At 35.5% G+C, this 22,011-nt stretch overlaps 3 protein-coding genes and 1 pseudogene across 4 annotated transcripts; 1 reads left to right on the top strand and 3 right to left on the bottom strand.

The window, feature by feature from the left end:
- The first annotated feature begins 3,088 nt into the window (after positions 1–3,088).
- LOC129873941 (G-type lectin S-receptor-like serine/threonine-protein kinase SD2-5) lies at positions 3,089–6,412 on the top strand. The gene has a single exon (XM_055949138.1). The coding sequence runs from the start codon at positions 3,681–3,683 to the stop codon at positions 6,180–6,182; it is 2,502 nt and encodes an 833-aa protein (XP_055805113.1). The 5' UTR covers positions 3,089–3,680; the 3' UTR covers positions 6,183–6,412.
- Positions 6,413–7,538: 1,126 nt separating this feature from the next.
- On the bottom strand, positions 7,539–12,389 carry LOC129873940 (putative late blight resistance protein homolog R1B-23). Its single transcript, XM_055949136.1, has 3 exons — positions 9,383–12,389; positions 8,139–9,283; positions 7,539–7,622 (listed from the first exon to the last, which is right to left on the bottom strand). Exons 1-2 carry the CDS (start codon positions 11,968–11,970, stop codon positions 8,161–8,163), a joined length of 3,711 nt encoding a protein of 1,236 aa, XP_055805111.1. The 5' UTR covers positions 11,971–12,389; the 3' UTR covers positions 7,539–7,622; positions 8,139–8,160.
- A 3,795-nt stretch (positions 12,390–16,184) lies between these two features.
- On the bottom strand, positions 16,185–18,136 carry LOC129874306 (heat stress transcription factor A-7a-like). Of its 2 annotated transcripts, XM_055949568.1 has the most exons (3): positions 17,742–18,136; positions 16,497–17,221; positions 16,185–16,388 (listed from the first exon to the last, which is right to left on the bottom strand). In XM_055949568.1, coding segments are annotated over exons 1-3 (1,020 nt in total). In that variant the 5' UTR covers positions 18,036–18,136; the 3' UTR covers positions 16,185–16,387. The 2 variants fall into 2 exon arrangements, with proteins under 2 accessions (XP_055805543.1, XP_055805541.1); XM_055949566.1 differs by having other exon boundaries at positions 16,185–17,221.
- Positions 18,137–19,387: 1,251 nt separating this feature from the next.
- On the bottom strand, positions 19,388–22,011 carry LOC129872626 (uncharacterized; annotated as a pseudogene).

Below are 22,011 nucleotides of genomic sequence, written 5' to 3'. Positions count from 1 at the left end.
TGTCTGCGTTTCGCTTATCAGAGATGTTAGTGAATAATAGGTTGGTTGAATCATGAATCAAAACCTATGGGAAGAGTACAAGTCTAGAAAATGCAGTCTTGGCATATTGTCTTAGATACATTTTCTAAAAAAATTGAGATTATGAGCCAACTCAACTTTGTTTGCAAGGTTCAAAATCTGTTAAGTTAAATGGTCTGCTGAACATGATAGAGATGGTTCTCCAACTTGATAACTGAAACAAACCTTTGTAACTGAGTAAGATATTGAGTTTGTTACATTGTAACTTTCAAATATAGAAATTTTACCAAATTCCTAAAGAAATAGTACATGGACACCTTCCTTTTTAGTCAAATATGTTTTTCTTTGTTCAATGGATTGGTGTGTAAGAAGAGATAATGTATGACTTTGCTTATGCAAACAATTAGTGGTGTTCAAGTTCGGTTCAACTCTCTAACAGGATATCAATGTTGACTTTGAATAAATCCACTTGGAAAAGGGGGAGAAAAAAATGAGCGAACAAGGAAAAAAGCCCAAGAGAAAGGCACTAAGGGTAGGGTGGGCATGGTACTAGTATAGTATGGTATGGTATTTGAAACTTCGATATGATAATTTTGATATTTGATTTTAAAAAATATTATATCATTATCATATTAATTTAATTCGGTATGGTTTGGTATTTTATGATATGGTAAATCGGTAATCATAGTTTGTTCAACTTTGACTAATATATACTCGTATAATAGAGTATTAAGACTTCGACAATTCAAAAAAAGATTTCAATTGTATCATACTAACACATTACACATGTAGAAATATATATATTCAAAAGAAAGTACAAACGACTCATTTTCTTAATCAATTACATTTAATATACATTTTTACAAAATAGAGTAGTTAAAATTTCAACTTTTAAACATATAGTTTATACTAATATGAGATTGCATATTTGTTAGTATTTTAATAATATATATATATGTTATTTATGTAACTATATATTTCGGTATGCTACTCGGTATTTTGGTATATTAATTTTAAATATCAAAGACTGTACCGAATTCCCAAAAAAATTAAAAAGTATACCATCTATCATATCAAATACCATAATATCAAAATCATGGTATTAAAATTTTCCGTACAGTATAATAATTCGGTATATACCATACCATGCCCATCCCTACCCAAGGGAGACATAGCAGTCAATGAGATGAATGAAACCATATCGGATTCAGAATTTGAAGTATACAAGTTATTATAACCTCCTCAAGTTAATATATAATAATGAGTGAATTTACAGTCAAATATTTATAAATATTTGATGAATTTCTTAATACATATATACATGATTTGAAAAAAAACTATTGAATTCTTGAAAACTCATAGTTTGTGCTCTTAATTTGCCACCACTGTAAAATCATCCGGTGCCAGCACCTCTGTTGGATAGTGGTTAGGTAATATTTTATAACGTAATGTATTGTATTGTATAATAAATACAATGTTTGAATAGATTGTATCGTTTTTCATTTTTATATGATTACACATTTACAATTTAAATAATAAACCTACAAGAACAATAGGATACGTGATAGGGGAGGTAAAAAATACAACAAGATTATTAAATAATAAGTAAAGACAAAATGATAAGAAAATATAATATAACGACGTGATCACACCAGCAATAATCTAAACAAATATTCTATTTAAACTAACAATACAATATAATATATATATTTTGTGAAATTATAATATATATGCAAATTGGTCTACATATCATTGTAATCGAAGAAAAAAAGGAAGAACGACAGAGATAAGTGGTACGGAAAACCAAATGCGTTCGTCACCTGTAAATGGTTGAAAAAACAATGCAAAATTTCCATGGTAGAAATGATGGCTTGGCGCACCAAAAGAAATAATTGATTCTTCGTTCTTCTTTTGAGTTGTTTTCCAATACCTATTTCTTTATTTGGTTAGATGATGAATCCATTATTCCATTGCAATAATCTCATTAATTCATTTTGATACGTTGACCTATCATTATGCCTGTATTTGGAAAAGCCTCTACTTATAAAGAAACAACAAAAAAAATTTCTTAGAAATGATGTCTTACACTTCTAGTGGGATATGCTTAATTTTCATTATAGAATATGCACCTTTTTTTCTTTTATCTTTGTGGGGTTTTAAGAGGAAATTAGAGTTTGTGCTTTTCCTTTTTTTTTTTTTCCTAAACCATTGCTCTAAAAAACACTCTTTTGAAAAAAGAAAAAACTTCTCTTTTTTCAAAAATTATTTTTGCAGAATTGCTTTACAAAAAGTTTCCTTTTGAAAAAGCCCTTGGGACTTTGGTCTAGTAATAAGAGCACAGTGGATTATGCGCACGTCACAGATTTAAACTCTTGCTGCAAAGTTGGTATTTAAGTTGAAAAATGATAGAGAGCGGATCCATTTCATCGAATTTCGAACCGTTCCCCAATTGACCGTCAAAGATTTCTCTATTATCAAGAAAAGAAGTTCCATGTTAAAAAACAATGACACCATAAATTAAATGAAAGGGAGAAAAAGAGAAAAGTTATAGAAGAAGGAATATTCAACTTTTTAACAGTCCATTCCTAGTTCAAATTTTCAGGCAATACTTTTCCATATCACAGTTTGTCTTCTATTTAGAAAATTGACACTCAATCTTATCTACATTCAAAGATTACAGCTACATGGTTTAAGGAAATATCAGCTTACAAACAAATGTCTTTCTTTTCTAAGGACTTTCCTAATTAAAATATGTTCTTGTATTAAGTTAGAATTTCCATCCTTCATATTCCTCTTCTACATTCCAGCTTCTTTTCACTTTTAATGTTCTGAAGTTGAGGTCTTTGGTTAGTCAAGGGATTAGTAAGTCATTCATGAGAAATTTTTTCACTTAAAGTGAGGTCTGTGAATTGAAGTAAGTAAAAAAAAAAGTGATCTTTACTCTTTTAAGCACAAAAAATTCTTCAAGATATCAGGAATTGATGATCTTCATACAATATAGATGACATAATGAATATGGAACCTAACCTAATGATGGTTACTTAAGTTCTAAACACCGACTCGACGCCGAGCTTACTGCATTATTCTTGATGAGTGATGACTCCCAAAACTTGAGTAGCCTTGTGTGTTTTTATTCAATTTTATCAGTAAGGTCAGAAACTAATGGAGCGACAACTATGATAAAAGAGATGTTTTTTCCTAACTCATTTGTTGGAGTTCTTTACCCGAGTTAGGCAAAGTCCCAGTTATTGTCAATCTTAGTAAGGAGAAGAAAAGTCCTATGTTAAACATGAACAACTGGGACAAAGGGATAACATTCAAAATTTCAAATGTACTTCTCTTCCCATGCAAATCGAAATTGTCCACATAGAGCATACTAGTCAAATGCAATATTTTTTATTTGCAAAAGTAGGGAAATACTATTTCCAAAGTTTTCCAAGCACAGAAGAAAAGAAAATACAACATCAGCTTCAAAGTCATCCTTACCCTATCCAGACAAGTAGTTTAAGCAGATGGGAATAGATTCATTACGATGATCGTCAAGTCATTGATATAAAATTAGAGATTTCACAGATGAACTATTCGTACGTGTAAGGATTATTTTCCCTTGACATGTGTTTTTGGTCAAGGAAAATTTTAATTTTTTTTGTCTAAAAAGAATCATGGATTTACCCTCTGTCAAACATTTGTTGAAGCTTTTGATCATTGTGCTCCTTGAGAACCTTACTTTGGCTCAGTTTCCTGTATATCACACCGTGAAAACTCCCACAACCTGGATAAACAATAATGTTTCGTCTATCAATGTTACAAAGCCCTTTATATACCCCTTTTACTCATTCAATCAATCTTCTGGACCTTTCATGCGAATTCTGATGCTCAAAGAGATAGAGAAGGACATGGGATATGCTTGTGGTTTTGCTTCAAATGGAGAAGATGATTCCTTTGTGTTTTCCATTGGAATTGTACGTCTTCATCGGGACTATGAAGGAACTCAGCGCTGGACTGACCTTGAGCTGCTCTGGTTTGCAAACAGAAACCATCCAGTTCGTGAAAATGGAACGCTGCAATTGCTGCAAGATGGAGATTTAGTGTTAAAAGATGTGGATGGAACTCTTGTGTGGTCTACAGGCACTGCGAATAAGTTTGTCTCGGGCATCAAGATGATGGATACTGGAAACCTTGTGCTTCATGACATGTATAATCAGACTGTGTGGCAGTCTTTTGATCATCCAACAGATGCACTGCTTCCAGGCCAGAAATTAAGGGCTGGTCAAAGACTTGTGGCTAGAGTTTCTTCATCCAATTGGACTGAAGGTAAATACTATATCTCTGTAACCAATCAAGGCTTGTTTGCATTTTACATATCAGACAAGCCACAGATGTATTTTAAGTTTTTGGTTAGTGGAGACAGGGATAGCTTTGATGAAAGTTATGTCAAAGCAGTGAATGGGACTCTTGCCTTGTACATATCCTCAACTGAGCCGAATGAGCCAAATGCTGTGTTCTCAAGACCTTCTAGGATGAAATTTTTGAGATACGATTATGATGGACACCTTCAAGCCTACACCGAGGGAAATGATCATCCAAACGATCTTTTGGCAGATTTCATCGGTTTTTGTGATTACCCCACAGCTTGTGGCAGTTTGGAGCTTTGCGCAAATGGATTTTGTTCTTGTCCAGGTGCATTCATAAAAAGTAATGATCGACAAAACAATGGATGTGTGGAAGTTAGTCCGGTGGAATGCGATGGACAACATTCCCACAGAATGGAGCGTGTTTCGGATGTCTATTACTTTAACTATGTCGACACTGATGCAGCAGCTCTGAGAGGAACAGATGAGGAAAGGTGCCAAGAGATGTGCTTGAAGAACTGCTCTTGTAAAGTAGTTCTCTTCCGGTACTTCACTAACTTTTCAAGTGGTGACTGCTATCTACCCTCCCCTGTTCTGTCACTTATAAATGATGGAAAAGAAAGAAGTGTTTATGAGTCATCTGCATTCATCAAATTACCAAATAATGAAGAAAAAAGTAAGTCTACAGCTGCAAGAAGACATGGCATTATAGCTGGATCAACTGGTGCAATATTTATTCTGATAGCATTAACTGTTGGCATCTTGATTGCTTTCAACAGAAAACAAACATTACAAGAAAATAATGATGATTACTCAGGGGAGATATCTGGCCTTGTAAGATTTTCATATGAACAGCTGAAGATGGCAACTGGGAATTTCCAGAAAAAGCTTGGTCAGGGAGGTTTTGGCTCAGTTTATGAAGGAGTTCTTCAAGATGGTCAGAAAGTAGCAGTGAAGGTTCTTGATGGTTTTGGCCAAGGAAAGAAGGAATTCTTGGCAGAGATCCAGACCATAGGAAGCATCCATCATGTTAATCTTGTTAGACTAATTGGAGTTTGTGCTGAGAAAGAGCACACGCTATTAGTTTATGATTTCATGAGTAATGGATCATTGGATATATGGATTTTTGGCACAACCTCTACTCAATTTACTCTTGATTGGCAAATAAGAAGAAAAATCATCCATGATATCGCAAAAGGATTGGCTTATCTTCATGAAGAATGTATGCAGAGAATAGTCCACTTAGATGTTAAACCGCAGAACATTCTGTTGGATGACAATTTTTGTGCAAAGGTATCTGACTTTGGCCTGGCCAAGTTGGTTGATAAAGATCAGAGCCATATAGTGACCAGAATTAGGGGAACCCCTGGATACTTGGCTCCTGAATGGTGTGGCGCATTCATTACAGAAAAAGCAGATGTCTACAGCTTTGGAGTTGTTGCAATGGAGATCCTCTGTGGACGCAAGAACGTGGACTATTCACATTCACAGGAACATCCACATTTGCTTAGTTTGTTTATGACAAAAGCCAAAAACAATCAACTGATCGATGTGATCGGAAACTACAGCGATGATCCGCAATGCAATACATCAGAAGTCATCCGTATGATGAAGCTTGCTGTATGGTGCTTACAGAGTGATTTTACTCTGAGGCCTTCCATGTCCATGGTGGTTAAAGTAATAGAGGGGACAATGGACATTGAATCTTACTTGGACTATAGTGTTCCAAATTCACAAACAATTGCAGCAATCAAAAGAGTGGCAGCCACCACGACTACCTTGTTTCCTTCAATTCTTTCAGGACCTAGGTAAGGATCTCTAAGCATGATGAAGAATCAATAGAGAAAAAAAAATCCTCCCTCCTCTATCCTATTTCTTGTGTGATACCTATGATCATCATTGTTATGTAGCTATTTACTGGTTTCATTTGTGTTATTTTTCTGTGAATTAGTGAGATACTGCAATTAAGAACCATGGTTGGATTTCCAGTGTAAATCCAAACAAAAATGACTGCTTTAGTTCATCTAATATTCTAATTGTTTTCTTGAAATGTCAAACGGAGGCTGATTCAGAATGTCATAAATCACAAAAGTTTTAGAGATAGACTACTGCATAGATATTGATACTCTAATTAATTAGAGTTATGAAGCATAAGAAATTCCCATAATTTCCTATAACTAGTACAGTTTCCAGGTAAAACAATGTTAGATAAAGAAGACATCCAATACATTCTGGAACAATATTAGAACAGTCTGCATGGAGAACATAACTTTTCACATCAGCGGTAGTTCATCAGCATTTTTCTTTCTACCAAACCTGTAGGCGAAGTGCAAATTCGATTTAATAAGAAGATTACATTTTAAACATGTAGTAGAATTCATATTTTTGTATTTGATGGAAATATAGAAGCAAAAAGAATATACTATGTCCATAGTTGAAGATAAGCCTCCATCTCCTCCTCTAAACCAGCAGCAGCTCTTGCAATCAAAGCTTCTCCTTCCATAGCAATCTTGATCTCCACCATCTCCTCCATCCCTGCCATAGACTTTGAACGGTTCAGTGCTTGCTCTGCCTGTGCTCCTTCATTTTGAGTCTCTGAATCATCTTCAAACAGTTTTTTTCCAGAACCTCTTGTCATTTCTGGCATCTGGTGTCTGTTCAATCCCATCTGGGAAGAACCAGCCACACCACAATATTGCTTTTCCACCAACCGTGGATTTTTTCTGGTGTCATTGCTGCTAAGAATCTCCTCACTTTGAAGTTCTCAAGAATAGCTTCAAAATGCTAGACACTTTGCCATTGCTAAATTTTGCATCCTTGAAAACTAGGAAACTGAACCCTCATGTTTTGTTGTTTAACTTCTGAAGTTCTATTTTCACACTGATAAGATCATTCCTCAACTTCTCCGATTCCTCTTCCAGATTATCCTTCACTGGATCAACAGAAAGACTCTGAATTTCCATACTCACTTTGTAAGAACAGACCTTCCAAACTTTCACTTCAAACCAAGAAGGAAACCAAACAAACATCTTTCAAGAAATTTGCAAGGTTCCAATGATTGGCTATGGATGAAGGAACAATGAGGATATTGAAAAAGGTTCCAATACCTCAAGTTAGCTTAGCCCAGTTGGAAAAAAATTAACAAGGACAGACTCCAACTCAACATTTTAAGAAACTTGAAATTGTTTAGAATGAATGCCAAAACTAATTTAGTGATCTTCCAAATTGCTCCGGCTACGAACTCTTCCTACTCTGTAAAAGAGAAAAAAATCCAATGAGTTAATAGCACAAAAAACAACTCTTTGTCCAGAATATTGAGAACTAACAAATACACATTAACAAATGACTAGACAAAGTTGTTGGCATATGAACAAAATCTCAAACATATAATAGTAAAAGTAATGATACTTTCTAATGGTACGAAGCATTTGGGGAAACCATGCAAGTTTGATCCCAAAAGGACAGTATCATACAATGTTAAAGGTCACTATGTCCAACATATGTTATGGCCTCTCTCTTTTTGGTGTAAGTTCATTGCTTGAGGAATATATTTATTTTATCGTTTTAGATCAATAAATAACAAAAATGATTTTTCACAGACATTTCAGTTCATATAACAATTCGCACATGCTTTAGTCTCTAATCCAGCATATATATTTGTTGTTACATTTCAGAAATTGCAGTTGAAAACAGATAGAACCTTACATTCCAACCCTCTTCCACCCGTGAATATAGTAAATTAATAGTAATATTTTTTCAGTAGTGTACCTGAATCAGAATTCTCATCTTTTTAGAGGATGAAGACCTTGAAACTAGAATTCTGATAATCTTCAACTTGTGTGTGAAAGATTTCCCTGGCTGAATTGACGACAGATTTGTTGCATTTCTTTACCTCAACGGACATTAGAGAGCTAATGTCACTGAAACAAGACGGGATTGCCTTAAGATATTTGCATCCACGCAATACCAAATGTTCAAGGCTCGAAAAGGCATCATCCGCCACAGTCCATTCGTGAAACCAAACACAGTCTACTAGTTTCAAGACCTTGAGTTGAAGGAACTCGTCATTGCTCACTTCCCATTGCCGTTCTTGAAAGTAAACTGCCACCAGTTTGAGCACCTGAAGATTCTGAAGCAGACCAATGTTCGATAAGTTATGATGGACCAGGTAAAAGTTGGATACCGTCAAGTTTTTGATATTAGGTGAGGAGATGCACAAAGAGAGGTGAAGCTCTGGATAATAAAGATTCCATTCCAAGTGTGGCCGGATAATCTTCAGCGTCTCAAGCCGTGATGGGAACTCCAGTACAGGGTACTGATAGCTCCGAGTACCCATAAACATGCATTTCAGTTTCTGAAGATGAGGAGTTTTTTTCAACATCAATTCCACATCCTCGACAGAAGAAAAATATGGAGATGAAAGAGTTTCCAAATCATGAAGTTTCAAGGAGGTTTGGGGTAATTCTTCTGCATTATTTATAGTGAAATAAGTTCCACTGGAAGCAGAAACGTGAAGATGTCTCAGTTTAACCAGCTTCCAAAGTGTATTTGGTAAAAACAATGTTCTTTGCCTACTCTTTAGTATCAGAGTTTCAAGGCTCCAAAGATTGGATATGGATGATGGAATTGACTTCTGATTAATTCCTGCAGCAAAGTACCTCAAGTGAACTAGATTTGTTGGCAAAGAATCAATATTGGCGAATTCCAAATCCAACACTTTTAGAAACTTAAAGCTATGAAAAATGTGGGAAGCTTGATCAATTGAAGAATGTCTATGAAAAATTACAGTGCCAACAAGTGAGCAAGACGAGCTCCATTTTTCAAGAGTATCCACTCTAGCATTAACAGACATGCGATGTTGAGCTAGTTGCTTGTGTGAGTAAACATGGGAAGAAGGACCGGCATTTTGCCCCCTGTTAAACAAAGACATTAGGAAACTCATAGGATTAATTTTCAATTAGAACTTGATTACTTTGATTAATTGAACAAAAAAAAAAGTATCACCACTTTACCATTCAATCAACATTAGAAGATTCTCTTCCTTTGCTCTCTCCTTGCAGAAATCATGCAACAGGTCATGAATGCGACATGCCTTAATCTTACCACCAAAGCTCCTCTTAGCATCCATCACTAGATTTCTTCCAATAAGATTCTCTAAATAGCATTCTGCTATATCCTCTGGACTCTTGCCTTCATAGCCTATTATAAATCCTTCCGAGGTCCATAACTTTGTTAACTTTGGAACACTGATAATGCTATCCTCTAAAAATGCTCCAAAATAAAGAAAGCAACACCTCAGATGACACGGTAAATTCTGATAACTCTGTTCTATGATGGCCTTTGAGTCAGTGTGAATGTGTGAACCTAAATTCGAAGCCACACGTTCCCAACATTCCTCTTTCTTCTCCATCTCTGCGAGAATACCTGCCACCAAAGCAATTGACAGAGGAAGTTTTCCACACTTTTTTGCTATTCTTCGCCCGACATTTTTTAAGTGAGGAGAGCAGTGTTCTTCACCAAACACTTTCTTCTTGAGTAACTCCCAACTTTCACCTTCGTTAAACATACGAAGATGAAGGGGATCACTCTGGCACCTAGTGTAATTGGCAACTTCATGATCTCTTGTGGTTATAATGATTCTACTTCCATTATTGGCATCCTGGAAACAACCTCTTAAATCATCCCACACACTATTTTCCCACACGTCATCAAGAAGGATAAGATATCTTTTGGGCAATAAAGTTTTTCGGAGCTCATCAGCTAAATCTTCTTCTTTTTTTCTATGTTGAGAATCCTCACTGGCAGCATCGTGTAGGATGGACTTGTCTCTACGTCGAGAATTCTCATCAATAGCATCATGTAGAATGGACAAAACCAAGTCCATACGTGAATATAATTGAGACACAGAACACTGTGCACGAATATCAAAATGTGCAACAACTGACTTGTCAGAATAGAGTCTGTAGGCCAAAGTTGTCTTACCTTGTCCAGGCATTCCGACTATTGAGATGACATCTCGTTCTTTTGTTCCTTCTGTTAGCCGAGCTCTTAGTTTGGCAATCTCATCCTCAAAACCCACAATTTCTTCATTCATATTTGGGGTCCGGTCCAATTGCGATGACGTATTACCAATGTTAGTATTCATTGTGTCCTGAATCATTTTCTTTTCCTGAATCTTTGGTAGCTCTGCTATGATGAGAGTAATCTCCCTCACGATATCTATAAGCCAACGCTCGAGACACCAGTAAGGAACTTCTTTGCTTATACAAGCTGCATCAACTATGTATTCAATCTCATAAACTTTGCCAATCAATAGTGTAGCATAATGTTGTCTTTCAAACATACTGTGTCGCTTTTCTGCAACTGCCTTTAGAAAAGGCTGCAAGCTCAGAAGTTGATTTTGAATTATTTGAAGTTGCTTGTGGATAGGATCAAGTAAATCTGCATAACGGGCTTGGAACTCCTCCAGTTTGTTTAAAAGGATATCAACATAGCCTAGTCCATGAATCATCGGCAAGTTAGATTGAATTGGCTTGCGAATTATGAAGTAGATGATTTCCTTGATCCGCTGAATATTGCCAGGCAAATCAAGAGGCGCTTGGTTCACTTCTCCCAAATCCATGTCCTCCTTCTCGCTATCATATAACGAGTAAACAAGAAGTCCAGTATCAACAATAAAATTGTTGATATCTGAAAGATGAAATTTAAGATCTTGTATAGTAATATGAATGATATTGGCTCTCAAGAGCTTGAGCATCTCCTGGAGGATTTCCATTTGGTCCTTCAAAGCGACGATTCGACTGGGACTACTATTTGTTGATAGCCCCACCAAATTGTGTAGGATAGTCTCCATAAAGTCGGCTTCATAGCCAGCTACATGCTCATTTTGGATGTTGGGGTGCCATCCTGATTGTATTGTCGACTTCAAAGCTTGCAGGACTGCAACATAGATCTCACGGATGCTTGGCTGAATGGGCTTAAACTTCATTTGCAAGAAAAGCAACACATTGATTTCACCTAGAGCCAAATTTTGATTTTCGAAGCCATTGCCTGTAAAATACAGCCAGAGAAGCATTGCTATGTGGCCAGCCACCACTAAAGCGTGAGTGAAGAAAGTATGTTGATTCTGAGGCTCATTGCATCGTTCTGACACGAATCGGATAAAACTTCTCAGCATCTTCAACTCCTTTATTACCTCTTGAAGTAAAGGGGCATCATGAATCTTCACTAGATCATGAAGATGCACTGCAACAAGCTCCATGAAATCTTCTACAAATTTTGGATCAGCAATGCCATCCCTTCTGGCTGAAAGTTGTAATGATGTCTTGCAGAAGGAGTAATTAGCTTTGATTTCCAGCTTAGTCATCCGAATATCATCTTCCATCTGCTGGACAACTTGTAAAGTATCTGGAGAGTTCAAGCCAAGGGAGAAGAGGGTAACTCGGGAGTTTCTAAGCAGAGTTTGGGCTTTTTGTGTGGCATATTCTGGCATGTCATCACATTCAATTTTTTGGCTCTGCCAGATCAGAAAAGTATCTAGGAATTTCAGCTCCCTCTCAAGGAACTCGATTCGCTCCTTTGAAACCTTATCGGAGGACATCTCCCTCACTCTTTTTCTCAAGTGCTAATAGAGACTATTGTTAACTCAATGAAGAAGATGGATAGTTGATCTACAAATCATACATTTGCCAGTCATTTTAAAGTCTTTTTCGCCTCATTAGTCTCCTCTTTTTCAGAATTCTATAATCTGGTCTAGCTGACATTTATCCACTCGAAGTCTTAAAATATAATTAGCTAAACAATTATTGAGTTACAGAAATAAATTAATCCAACTGGCTAAATAATGGCTGGCATTTTCCTGTCATTGATTCCTGCAGAACAATTAAAAATTTGTAGCGTATGGTGATTGGTTGATGAGGTCAGTGTTACCTCTCCACAATAATTAATAAATCATATCATGTATCATCATACTTATAGGGTGTGTTTGGTAGGAAGGAAAATGTTCTCCACGTTTTTGGAAAATAAATTGATTTCTAACTTATTTTCTCATATTTGGTTGGTGATTGAAAAATATTTTCCGATACTCGATCCGAAACTTTAATCTAACCCGAGACTCAATCCCGACCCTTGACACCCAAATCGAGACCCAATCTCGACCCCACCCGAGATCCAAGATTAGTATTGAAAATTGATATTCGAGATTTAATTTAAGATGGGAAGTTGAGGTGTGAGGTTCAAAATGATTTAGGAAAATATTTTCCTTACTTTTTTTTAATAGAAGACATTTAAAAAAAATATTTTTCAAAACATTTAAGTCAACAGAAAATTGAAAAAACATTTTCGTACCAAACACACCCATAGAATAGAGATTTGGGCATATTGAAAGATCTTCCATCAAGAAGGTATCTACGTCTAGTAATATCAAAATGGTTTTTCATCCAAGAGAATCTGGCAATAGAACTGGTGGAGTGAGAGCATCAACTCTTACAGAGAAAGAGATTACATCATTACCAGACAGGAATGGTGTTAGCAAAAATTGTGGTAATGGCCAAGCGACAAGATCACATGCCTCAGCAAATGGAAATGGAAATGGAAAACTTCCAATTGTAGCAACCAGCCCTGTAGCAGATGGTCCCCATAAAGATTCTGGTGGAAGTAATGGAAAGGCTGCAGGAAAGGATCCATACCACAAAGAGGTGACTAGATCATCATCTTTAGCAACTGGAAATGGAAAAACCCAAGTGTGCAACAGATACTTTGAGGGGAAGTGTTGGAATGTATGCAGACCAGGTCCCAAAATAGAAAAATCAACAAATGATCAGCGAATGCAAGTAATAAACAAAACAAGAGTTTTACGTGGAAAAACTCCTTGCTCAAAAGAAAAACAACCACGATCTGTTCCACCGGATTTTCCAATCAATCTTCACTAGATGCAAGAACAAAGATATCTATTACAACCTATGTAACTAGATACTAACTCTCTTCATCCCTTTGCTTGCAATATACTATCACAAGACTTAGAGCCTAAGCAATATGACAATTGCCCGCTACACAAACTACTCTTAGTTGATGTAGACTTTGACAACTTGATTCAAGGTTGACACTTAACCTAGAAACAAGCACTACAAATACATCTGACTGATCAATGTTTCTTTATAAATCAGAAACTGATCTTACAGTGATTACAAGCCCAAATACATTAACACTTAAAAGAGAAGACTCTACTAGACGTGTTTGATCATGTCCCTTAAGTGCAAATATTGTATGTTGCTCCTTGAGAGAAAATCTTGATAGACTCATTTTTTTATCTCAAAAAACACACATTTTGTTTGTGAAAAGGTTTCCTTTTAATTGCATCAATGAGAGAAACCTCGGTATCTCTTATTGGTGCAGTAGTACACACTTTGCAGAGCCGGCAGACACCTTTTCACCAACCTTGTCAGCATTAAAGCTGGCTTGCATTTCGGCAGGAATCAGTTGAAGTTGACGCGACCTGATCCTTCTGTTAGGTCCCATGGTTTGTTGATCATCAAAAAACAAAACTACAGGAAGTCTGCATAGAAATAATGGGGAGAATAGTGAAAGCCTAGCAGCAATAACTTCTGTATACAGGGATATGTCCAATGACCATGTTGAATCGTCTTCTATCTCAGGTTCAAAGAGAAAATCACCAGATCAATGCATTCTGCTTGAGGATGATGCTCAGTCTCGTGCAAAGGTGGAAGAATTAAAAAAAGAGCTCCATCAGGAAGCTTCATCATTTCTAAGAATATGTGGTTGGTCAGAAGAAGTCTATGTTTTTATGCATTCCAAGAAGTCGGGGGCACAATCAGATTTCCAAGCATCAGATGTTAATGCAATGAAGGAATTATTGATTGCAGATGCCAAATCAATGTCTATCTCACAAATTCCTCAATCGTTGAAGGGCAGTCTTATTGAACGTCTAACATCATTTTAGTCAAGGAACACCACCCTCCAGTACCTAAGCACACTCAGACATGTCCATTGACGAAGGTGCTGATTTTCTTGGCCTGTATTCTTTGTCACTTGGAGATGGGATGTTTGTTTGCGATGACTAATATTGTACGTCGCACGGTGGAGAAGGTATCAGACGAGTATAAGTTGTCCTTGATTTTTTTTTTCACTCAGCTGTAATGTGTTGCCAAATGTGTTCAATCAGGTAAAAAAGGAAAAGCAAAGTGCCAACATTTTATTCTGGTAGACATTTTCTTGAGAAGCAGGAGAGCGTATAGAAGATGCGTAAATTCCTTTCGTGCTGTATGATATATGCCCTTTTTGGCCGTAGTTTAGCATGTAATCCTCATTTTATGGATGCTTACTGTTAAAATTGACAAGATTTTAGATAGTCTTAACGTAGCAACTTGGTAGGTGAAAATTTGGTAAACTTTGACATCTTGACAAAATGTGATGTCATGGATGACATCAAGATCAAGAATTTATTTCTATAAATAGGTAGCTCTTGATTCATTTGAAACATACCTCAAAAACATTTCTCTTTTATCTTCTCATTTTCTAAGGTATTTGCAAAATATATTAGAAGAGTAGAGAATTGATATAGAAATTCTCTTAGTTGTATTTGAGATCTTTCCTCTTTCTTTGTTAATATAAAAATAATTGTTTTCTGATGGATATAAAATCATTCTGATCCGAACCATATTAAATATTATTGTTCTTCCTTGTTCTTTATATTTTCACAGTTCTGCTAACACTTGCCAATTTTTTTCCATAAAATTGTGGTCAGGGTTGTATTCTTGAATCTAGAGTTGAGGTTTTACTTCCGTACATACATACATTATAATACCATGATTCAGATAATTGTTGAAGGTTAAAAAAAGTTGGGAAGGCCCAAGTCAAAAGTTGGATTACTATCAAAAGCTGAATGACTGTTTTGCCCAATGTCTTCTATTTAATTAAAGGAAAAAAGTCACCCGAGAACATGCATATCACAATGAATATTTAATTATTTGATAATGTTGCAACGCCTTCCTGGCCAAGTTGGTGGATAAAGATCAGAGCCATATAGTGACCAGAATTAGGGAAACCCTGGATACTTGGCTCCTGAATGGTGTACCGTATTCATTACAGAAAAAACCAGATGTCTACAGCTTTGGAGTTGTTGCAATGGAGATCCTCTGTGGACGCAAGAATGTGGACTATTCACACTCACTGGAACATCCACATTTGCGTAGTTTGTTCTTGACAAAAGCCGAAAACAATCAACTGATCGGAAACCTCCAACGATGATCCGCAATGCAACACATCAGAAGTCATCCGTATGATGAAGCTTGCTGTCTGGTGCTTACAGAGTGATTTTACTCTGAGGCCTTCCATGCATGTCCATGGTGGTTAAAGTAATAGAAGGAACAATGGACATTGAATCTCACTTAGACTAAAGTGTTCCAAGTTCACAAACAATTGCAACAATTAAAAGAGTGGCAGACACCACGACTAACTTGTTTCCTTCAATTCTTTCAGGACCTAGGTAAGCATCTCTAAGCATGATGAAGAATCAATAAAGAAAAAAAACAAAAATCCTCCCTCCTCTATCTTATTTCTTGTCTGATACTTATGGCCATCATTGTTATGTAGCTATTTGTTGGTTCATTTGTGTTATTTTTCTTTGACTTACTTAGATACTGCAATTAATTAAGAACCATGGCGTGATTACCAGAGTAAATCCAAACAAAAATGACTGCCTAAGTTCAATTGTTGTCTATAACAGAACTGTTAGCATCAAAGTAAGCAACTTCAGATGTCATGACTCAGTTAAAGTTCTTAGAGACAGGCACAAAGTATTACAATAGATATTTTGATACTCTAATTAGTTACAGTTATTAAGTAGTACAAAGTTTCCAAACTTTCCTAGTATAGTTTCTAGGGTGAAATTATGTAAACAGAAACGACATTAAATAGTTCCTGGAACGATTATAAGAACAGTCTATTTGGATACAGGACCTTTACGTCAACTGTAGTTCATCAGCATTTCTCTTCTCCACCCTGGAGACAAAGTAACAATTTTGATGTGATAAGAAGATCATACTTTAAACATTTAGTAGAATTCATATTTTTGTATTTGATGGAAATATGGAAGCAAAGAGAATATACTAGGTCCATAGTTGAAGATAAGCCTCCGTCTCGTCATTTAAACTAGCAGCAGCCTTTGCAATCAAAGCCTCTCCTTCCATAGCAATCTTGCTTTCCACCATCTCCTCGATCTCTGCCATAGCCCTCGAACGATTCAGTTCCTGCCCGGACTCCTCTGCTCCTTCATTTTTCGACTCTGAACCATCTTCAAAGAGTTTCTCCCAAAACTCACGATTCTTAGCATTTTGAGCAGTTGCTTCTTCTTTCTGTTTTTCATTGGAACTCACGGAGCCACCAGCGGAGTTTGATGTCTGTACAATCCCGTCCTGGACGGATCCAGACACACGATCTGGGGACTCCACCAATCGTGGCCTCTTTCTGGTGTCATTGCTGCTGGAGTCTCCTCTGACTTCAGATTTCTCGAGAAGTAACTTCAAAATATTCCTCATATCTTTTTCCTTTCCGCATCCTAGCAAATTAGGAAAGAAAGATCTCATGTTTTCTTGTCCATCTTTCAACTTCTGAAGCTCTACCTTCAGACTAATGTGATCATTCCTCAACTTCTCCAGCTCCTCTTCCAGATTATCGTTCACCAGATCAACATGAGGACTATGTGAACCTTGTTGTGGGTTGTTCTCCTTGGATAGTTGAATCCTGCTTTTGATATTTTTCAGCCAGTGCTTTTTCCCAGCCCGAAACCATGGATTTCCATACTCACATTTGTAAGAACAGACCTTCCTAAAACGCTGAAAATTCATTCGTTCTTATCAAATCAAAGTTCCAAGTTATAACTTCAAAATCAAAAAAGAAACAGCTTCCAACAAATCGAAACTATATTTACAGTAACACCAGATGCATACTAATCAGAACGTTTTATTAAGACGAAAGAAGGGTGTCACGGTCTAGTATTTATAGATTGAAGCCACATAGATCTTGAGCTAGAAAATGAGAAAATAACATAGAAAACATATCAGAAACAGAAGTGGAAATTGCAGTAACACAGATTTTTGAACTAGTGAAGAAGATGAAACAAAAAATTCGAGTCATTAACCAACAGAAATAGGAACACAAAACAGAAAACAATACCAAAAGAGAAGTCAAATTTCAATAAATGAATACAAATGATAGAATAACATAGAAAAACATATTGAATAGAAGATGATTGCAGTAACACCGTCAAAGCTGTTGTACTAGTAGTGATGGAAACGAAATTTCTAGAACTTAATCCAACAGAAACAAGCACACAACACATAGAATATTACTTACATAGTTGTTGAGCTGGTAAATAAAGCTAGATAAATTGCTATGTTTGAAGTACTTTGGAAGAACTTCTGAACAAAACTTGTTAGGATCAGTGATAAGAAAAGTAGTTTTGCTGGAAGTCCAATGTATCAAAGGATCAGTTTCAGGATCATCCACCATTTCATATGTCTTCACTAGAAAGGGTGGTGGAGAGTTTCCCCGTAATCCGGTGAGCCTCGGTCGACCTCGACCAACAGCTCCTCCTCCTCTTCTTCCTTCTCCTCCCTTTCCACCATTTTCTTGATTGTTGATCTCCATTCTTGATTGATGATATTAATTTCTTTGAAACCTTTTGAGAAAATTTGGAAGTGAGTGAAATAATTGATCATGCATGCAAGTAAGTTATATAGTTTGTGAAACATACTAACATATATTATGAAATCAAATGATTTCAAGTACAAAAATGCATTACAATCAAGACTATAGTTGTTGTTTTTTGTACCTTTACCTTTAATTGGTCACACATAAAAAGCCAGCTGCTACAGTACAACTCACCTTTTTCCTTCTTCCTCTAAATTGTAGTTTGTGTGTTACTTTTTACTTGTCCAATTTGTATTTTTGTACTCTTTAAAAAACATTAATTTTGATTTATTTTACTAAATTTTCCTGATTACTTATATTTTTGGAATTTAAATTTGACTATCACTCCAATTAATTTGAAAAATGGTTACTTAATGATAATATAAACTATATTACATTCAGTGTTTACATCAATTATATTAATTACTATGATTAATTAAGTGAGAATATATATTTAAAAAATTATAATTAATAAAAAAACTTATGTGCAAACACGTATCATAAATCGTTTAATTTGATAGAAACACTTGTAAGGAGGGGAAATGTATTCCTCACAATAAGTGTGAGTTTTATTCTCACAGACCCCCTTCCCTTCCCTTCCCTTTTTTTTTTGTCTCCTCTATGCAATAAAAGAAAAAATTTAAACAAAAAAAAACATCTTTTTGAAGTTGATTTTTTTTTTAAAAAAAAAAGTTGAAACATTGTTAGTTATTAATAAATTACTACACTCTCTAAATGTTAATCTATCATTCTTTTTTGGAAATACGATATTGCATCTGATTTATAAAGGCCACTTGATTTGATAGTCTTAAATAAAAATAAAAATAAAAACAAAAAATTGGTTTATATTTTGCATCACAAGGGAACATAATATTCATATAGTCAACTTTATTTCTGTTAAAGATTGACTTTTAGTTGATTAGTTGGTTGTAAAATGGTTGGTTCAACCATTTCCATTTTAAGTCAAAATAAAATAATCAAATAATGATGTAAAAGAGAGTGAATTCTTTTTTTACTTTTTTTTCCATTTTTTTCTTAGCTTCTTTTTCTTTCCTTTCACGCGTTGTCTCCTCCCCAATTATTATCTTCTGTCTAAAAATAAGGCAGTGCAAAATGAAAAGAGATGCACTGAATTCTCTATTTCTCTTACTATCTCTTCTCCTTATTAATTTGCTAAATTAGTTTATTTTATAACAAATAACAAAATATTCAAGAATTGAAAGAAAAGAATTCATGATAATCTTTTTCAATTTCGAACACACCCTTTTTGGTGTTCTTTTATCTTGTTTTTACATTTAATACTTCTAATTCTACTTGGGTACAAGAATGTCAAAATCACTGACATTCTGCCACTTGATTAGCGTCTCTAAAAATTTCAGTTCCCAAATCAATTGAACTCCGCTGCCTCCTTGCTGCCGCAGTGCCTGGATCCTGCAATATTAAATATGTTTGAGTCATAAATTTCACACGTTACGTTAAACTATACTGATAGTGTAAAAAATCTTTTTACTGTCTACGGTCTGTATATATAACTTAAATTGATCCAAACCTGGTAAAAATAAAGAGATTGTGACAGCCTCCCAACATCAAGCTCCCAAGTTCTTGGATCACCAATCCAACCTTGTCCTTTCTTAGTAGGATAACCATATTCACCCCAAACAGGATGAGGCAAAATCTGCAAAATCTCCTGAGGTTGAGGATTACTGTAAGGATCACATGGTCCACTAGGCTGCTCAATATGCTGTGCATTCCCTGGTGTACAATGCAGATGGTAAGCCTCATAGGGAAAATGAGACGTGTCATTTCGATGAACTCTTGTTCCATTTGGAAATGTGTGGTATGGAGGACACAATTTTGGGTCATCTGGTTTGCACCAGGATGGTGTTTCTGGATTCAGGATTATATCACTGTATCTTGTGACATCTGAAGTCACATCTCCATCACATTCCTTTCCATTGTTCTTCCAACAACTCCCCATGTCCATCAGATAAAATTAGCTTTTATGACCTCCACCTTTGATCACATTCAATGTGAATCTTACCTTAAAATTTGGTGATTCTGGTATCTGCATAAAGATTTAAATCTTTTTGAATCAAGAAAATGTACAAAATTGCGAATAAAAAAAAAAGTTTATATGTTTACTCACAATTTTTGACATGCCCCTAGTTTGATAATGATATCCACCAGAAAAACCAGAAGTGGCATCTGATCTTAAGTAAAGCATCAACCAAGGATACTTTGTTGAGGTCCTTAAAAAACATTGTGAAAAATCCAGCTTCCTTTACCTAGTTCTTTCTGCCATGTTACAGAATAGAAAGAGGTGTCCATGTTTGCACTTTCTTGGCTCAAACCAGCTTTCAAATCCCATGTTCCATAAAAACTCCCTTTAAGCGTTGTCCCTTGTAAAGTTGTGTAATTGTGGTAAATCAATAACTGATTCATGCATTCTTTGCCAAATCATGGAAATTGGCTACCAGGTCCAAATGGACCTACTTTGTGACTGTTTTTCGGGCATTTAGCAGCATAGGTATCCATGTTACCACTCTTAAGCATGATCATCCAGAATTGCCATGGATTTGGCTCGTCATCAACTTGACATTTTGATCCCAAATATAATTCTCTCTGCTGCATAAAGGTCTACATTGAACAACGCCGGTTTCTTCAGTCCTGGAAAAGATTTCCCTATGCCTAATTTGTTGTCTTCCTCAGTCACTCTATGTTGCAGCATGTTTGGATCTGCACCACAGACAGAACAAATTCTCCCATATGAAAACATTACACATTTCAAACATAACAAAATCAAGAAATTAAAACAGAAAAGGAACAAAGGAAGTTCAACTCACTCTGTTGCTGAGAAGAGGCTATGTTTTGAACATCAAAGAAATCAGCAGCTATTGGGCTCCCCATATTGGGCACTTCCTCTCCAACCTCATTGCATTGGTTCCATGCCTCTATGGCTACTCTTAGCCCGTCGCGTCTCATCCCTGAATCTCCAACAGCTGAAATGTACTGATCACTTCCATCAAGATTTAAGGAGAAAACCCCACAAACAAACACATTGATTAGCAAAAGAGAAAGCAAATTGAACCAAGAAAATGAAATTTCAAATTGAGCGATGTCTTAAGTTTTCTGTCCTTATGTGTACACTAGCTCTCTCTATATATAATAAGTATATATTTTATGTGGAGGACTTCACAATTATTATCTTTAAATATATCAATCTATTGTAGATTACTATCCTCAGATCTTTAAAGATTGGGCATATATGACTCCCTCCCTTTATTGTTTCTTTAAGTATTAAAGTTGACTGTTAGATCAGTTTTATCCTTTTTCCAAATTAGAATTTAGAAACTCAACCAAGTTTTTCGACCAGAATTTCCTTGTATGTCTTTTCAATAATTTATAGTATTAATTATTGTTATTTATAGTACTTTTAACTCCCTCTGTTTCTATTTATATGTCATCATTTTAAATTTCACGTCTTTTAAAAAAACTAGTTATGTTTACCATTGTACCCTTATTTAGTGTTCTCTTGAAATTAGTTTTCAATAAATGAACATAAATTAATTTATTTTAATTAATAAAACGAACATGAATTAATCATTTAGTTTTCTTATGTTGGTCAAATTCGTACTTTCAAAGTTAATAACTCTTAAGGGTAAAATAGGAAAAATGATGTTATTTAAGTATTGATTTTGTGAAATGACAAGTATTACGAAACATCTATTTTTAATAAGGGCTATATATATATATATATATATATATATATATATATATATATATATATATATATATATATATATATATATATATATAGGAACGGAGGGAGTACATGCTTAAAGCTTCTATGTGCTCGAAAATTCAAATTGTGCCCAATAAATTGGACAGAGGGAGTAATGCCTTGTAGCTGGTTGGTGGTTGACACTTGTTCCAT

Source organism: Solanum dulcamara, chromosome 11 (genome assembly GCF_947179165.1).
Source record: "Solanum dulcamara chromosome 11, daSolDulc1.2, whole genome shotgun sequence".
In the NCBI taxonomy this organism is placed as follows: Eukaryota; Viridiplantae; Streptophyta; class Magnoliopsida; order Solanales; family Solanaceae; genus Solanum; species Solanum dulcamara.
This window is presented reverse-complemented; position numbering and strand designations above follow the sequence as displayed.

What these genes read in the sequence shown, in the direction of transcription:
- LOC129874306 (XM_055949566.1), bottom strand. Translation starts at nt 18,035, where the DNA reads ATGGAGATCAACAATCAAGAAAATGGTGGAAAGGGAGGAGAAGGAAGA. An exon ending in TTTACCAGCTCAACAACTAT is followed by an intron (nt 17,222 to 17,741) that starts GTAAGTAATATT and finishes ATGAATTTTCAG; the next exon opens with CGTTTTAGGAAGGTCTGTTC.
- LOC129873940 (XM_055949136.1), bottom strand. Translation starts at nt 11,970, where the DNA reads ATGTCCTCCGATAAGGTTTCAAAGGAGCGAATCGAGTTCCTTGAGAGG. An exon ending in CTTCTAATGTTGATTGAATG is followed by an intron (nt 9,284 to 9,382) that starts GTAAAGTGGTGA and finishes TTTGTTTAACAG; the next exon opens with GGGGCAAAATGCCGGTCCTT.
- LOC129873941 (XM_055949138.1), top strand. Translation starts at nt 3,681, where the DNA reads ATGGATTTACCCTCTGTCAAACATTTGTTGAAGCTTTTGATCATTGTG.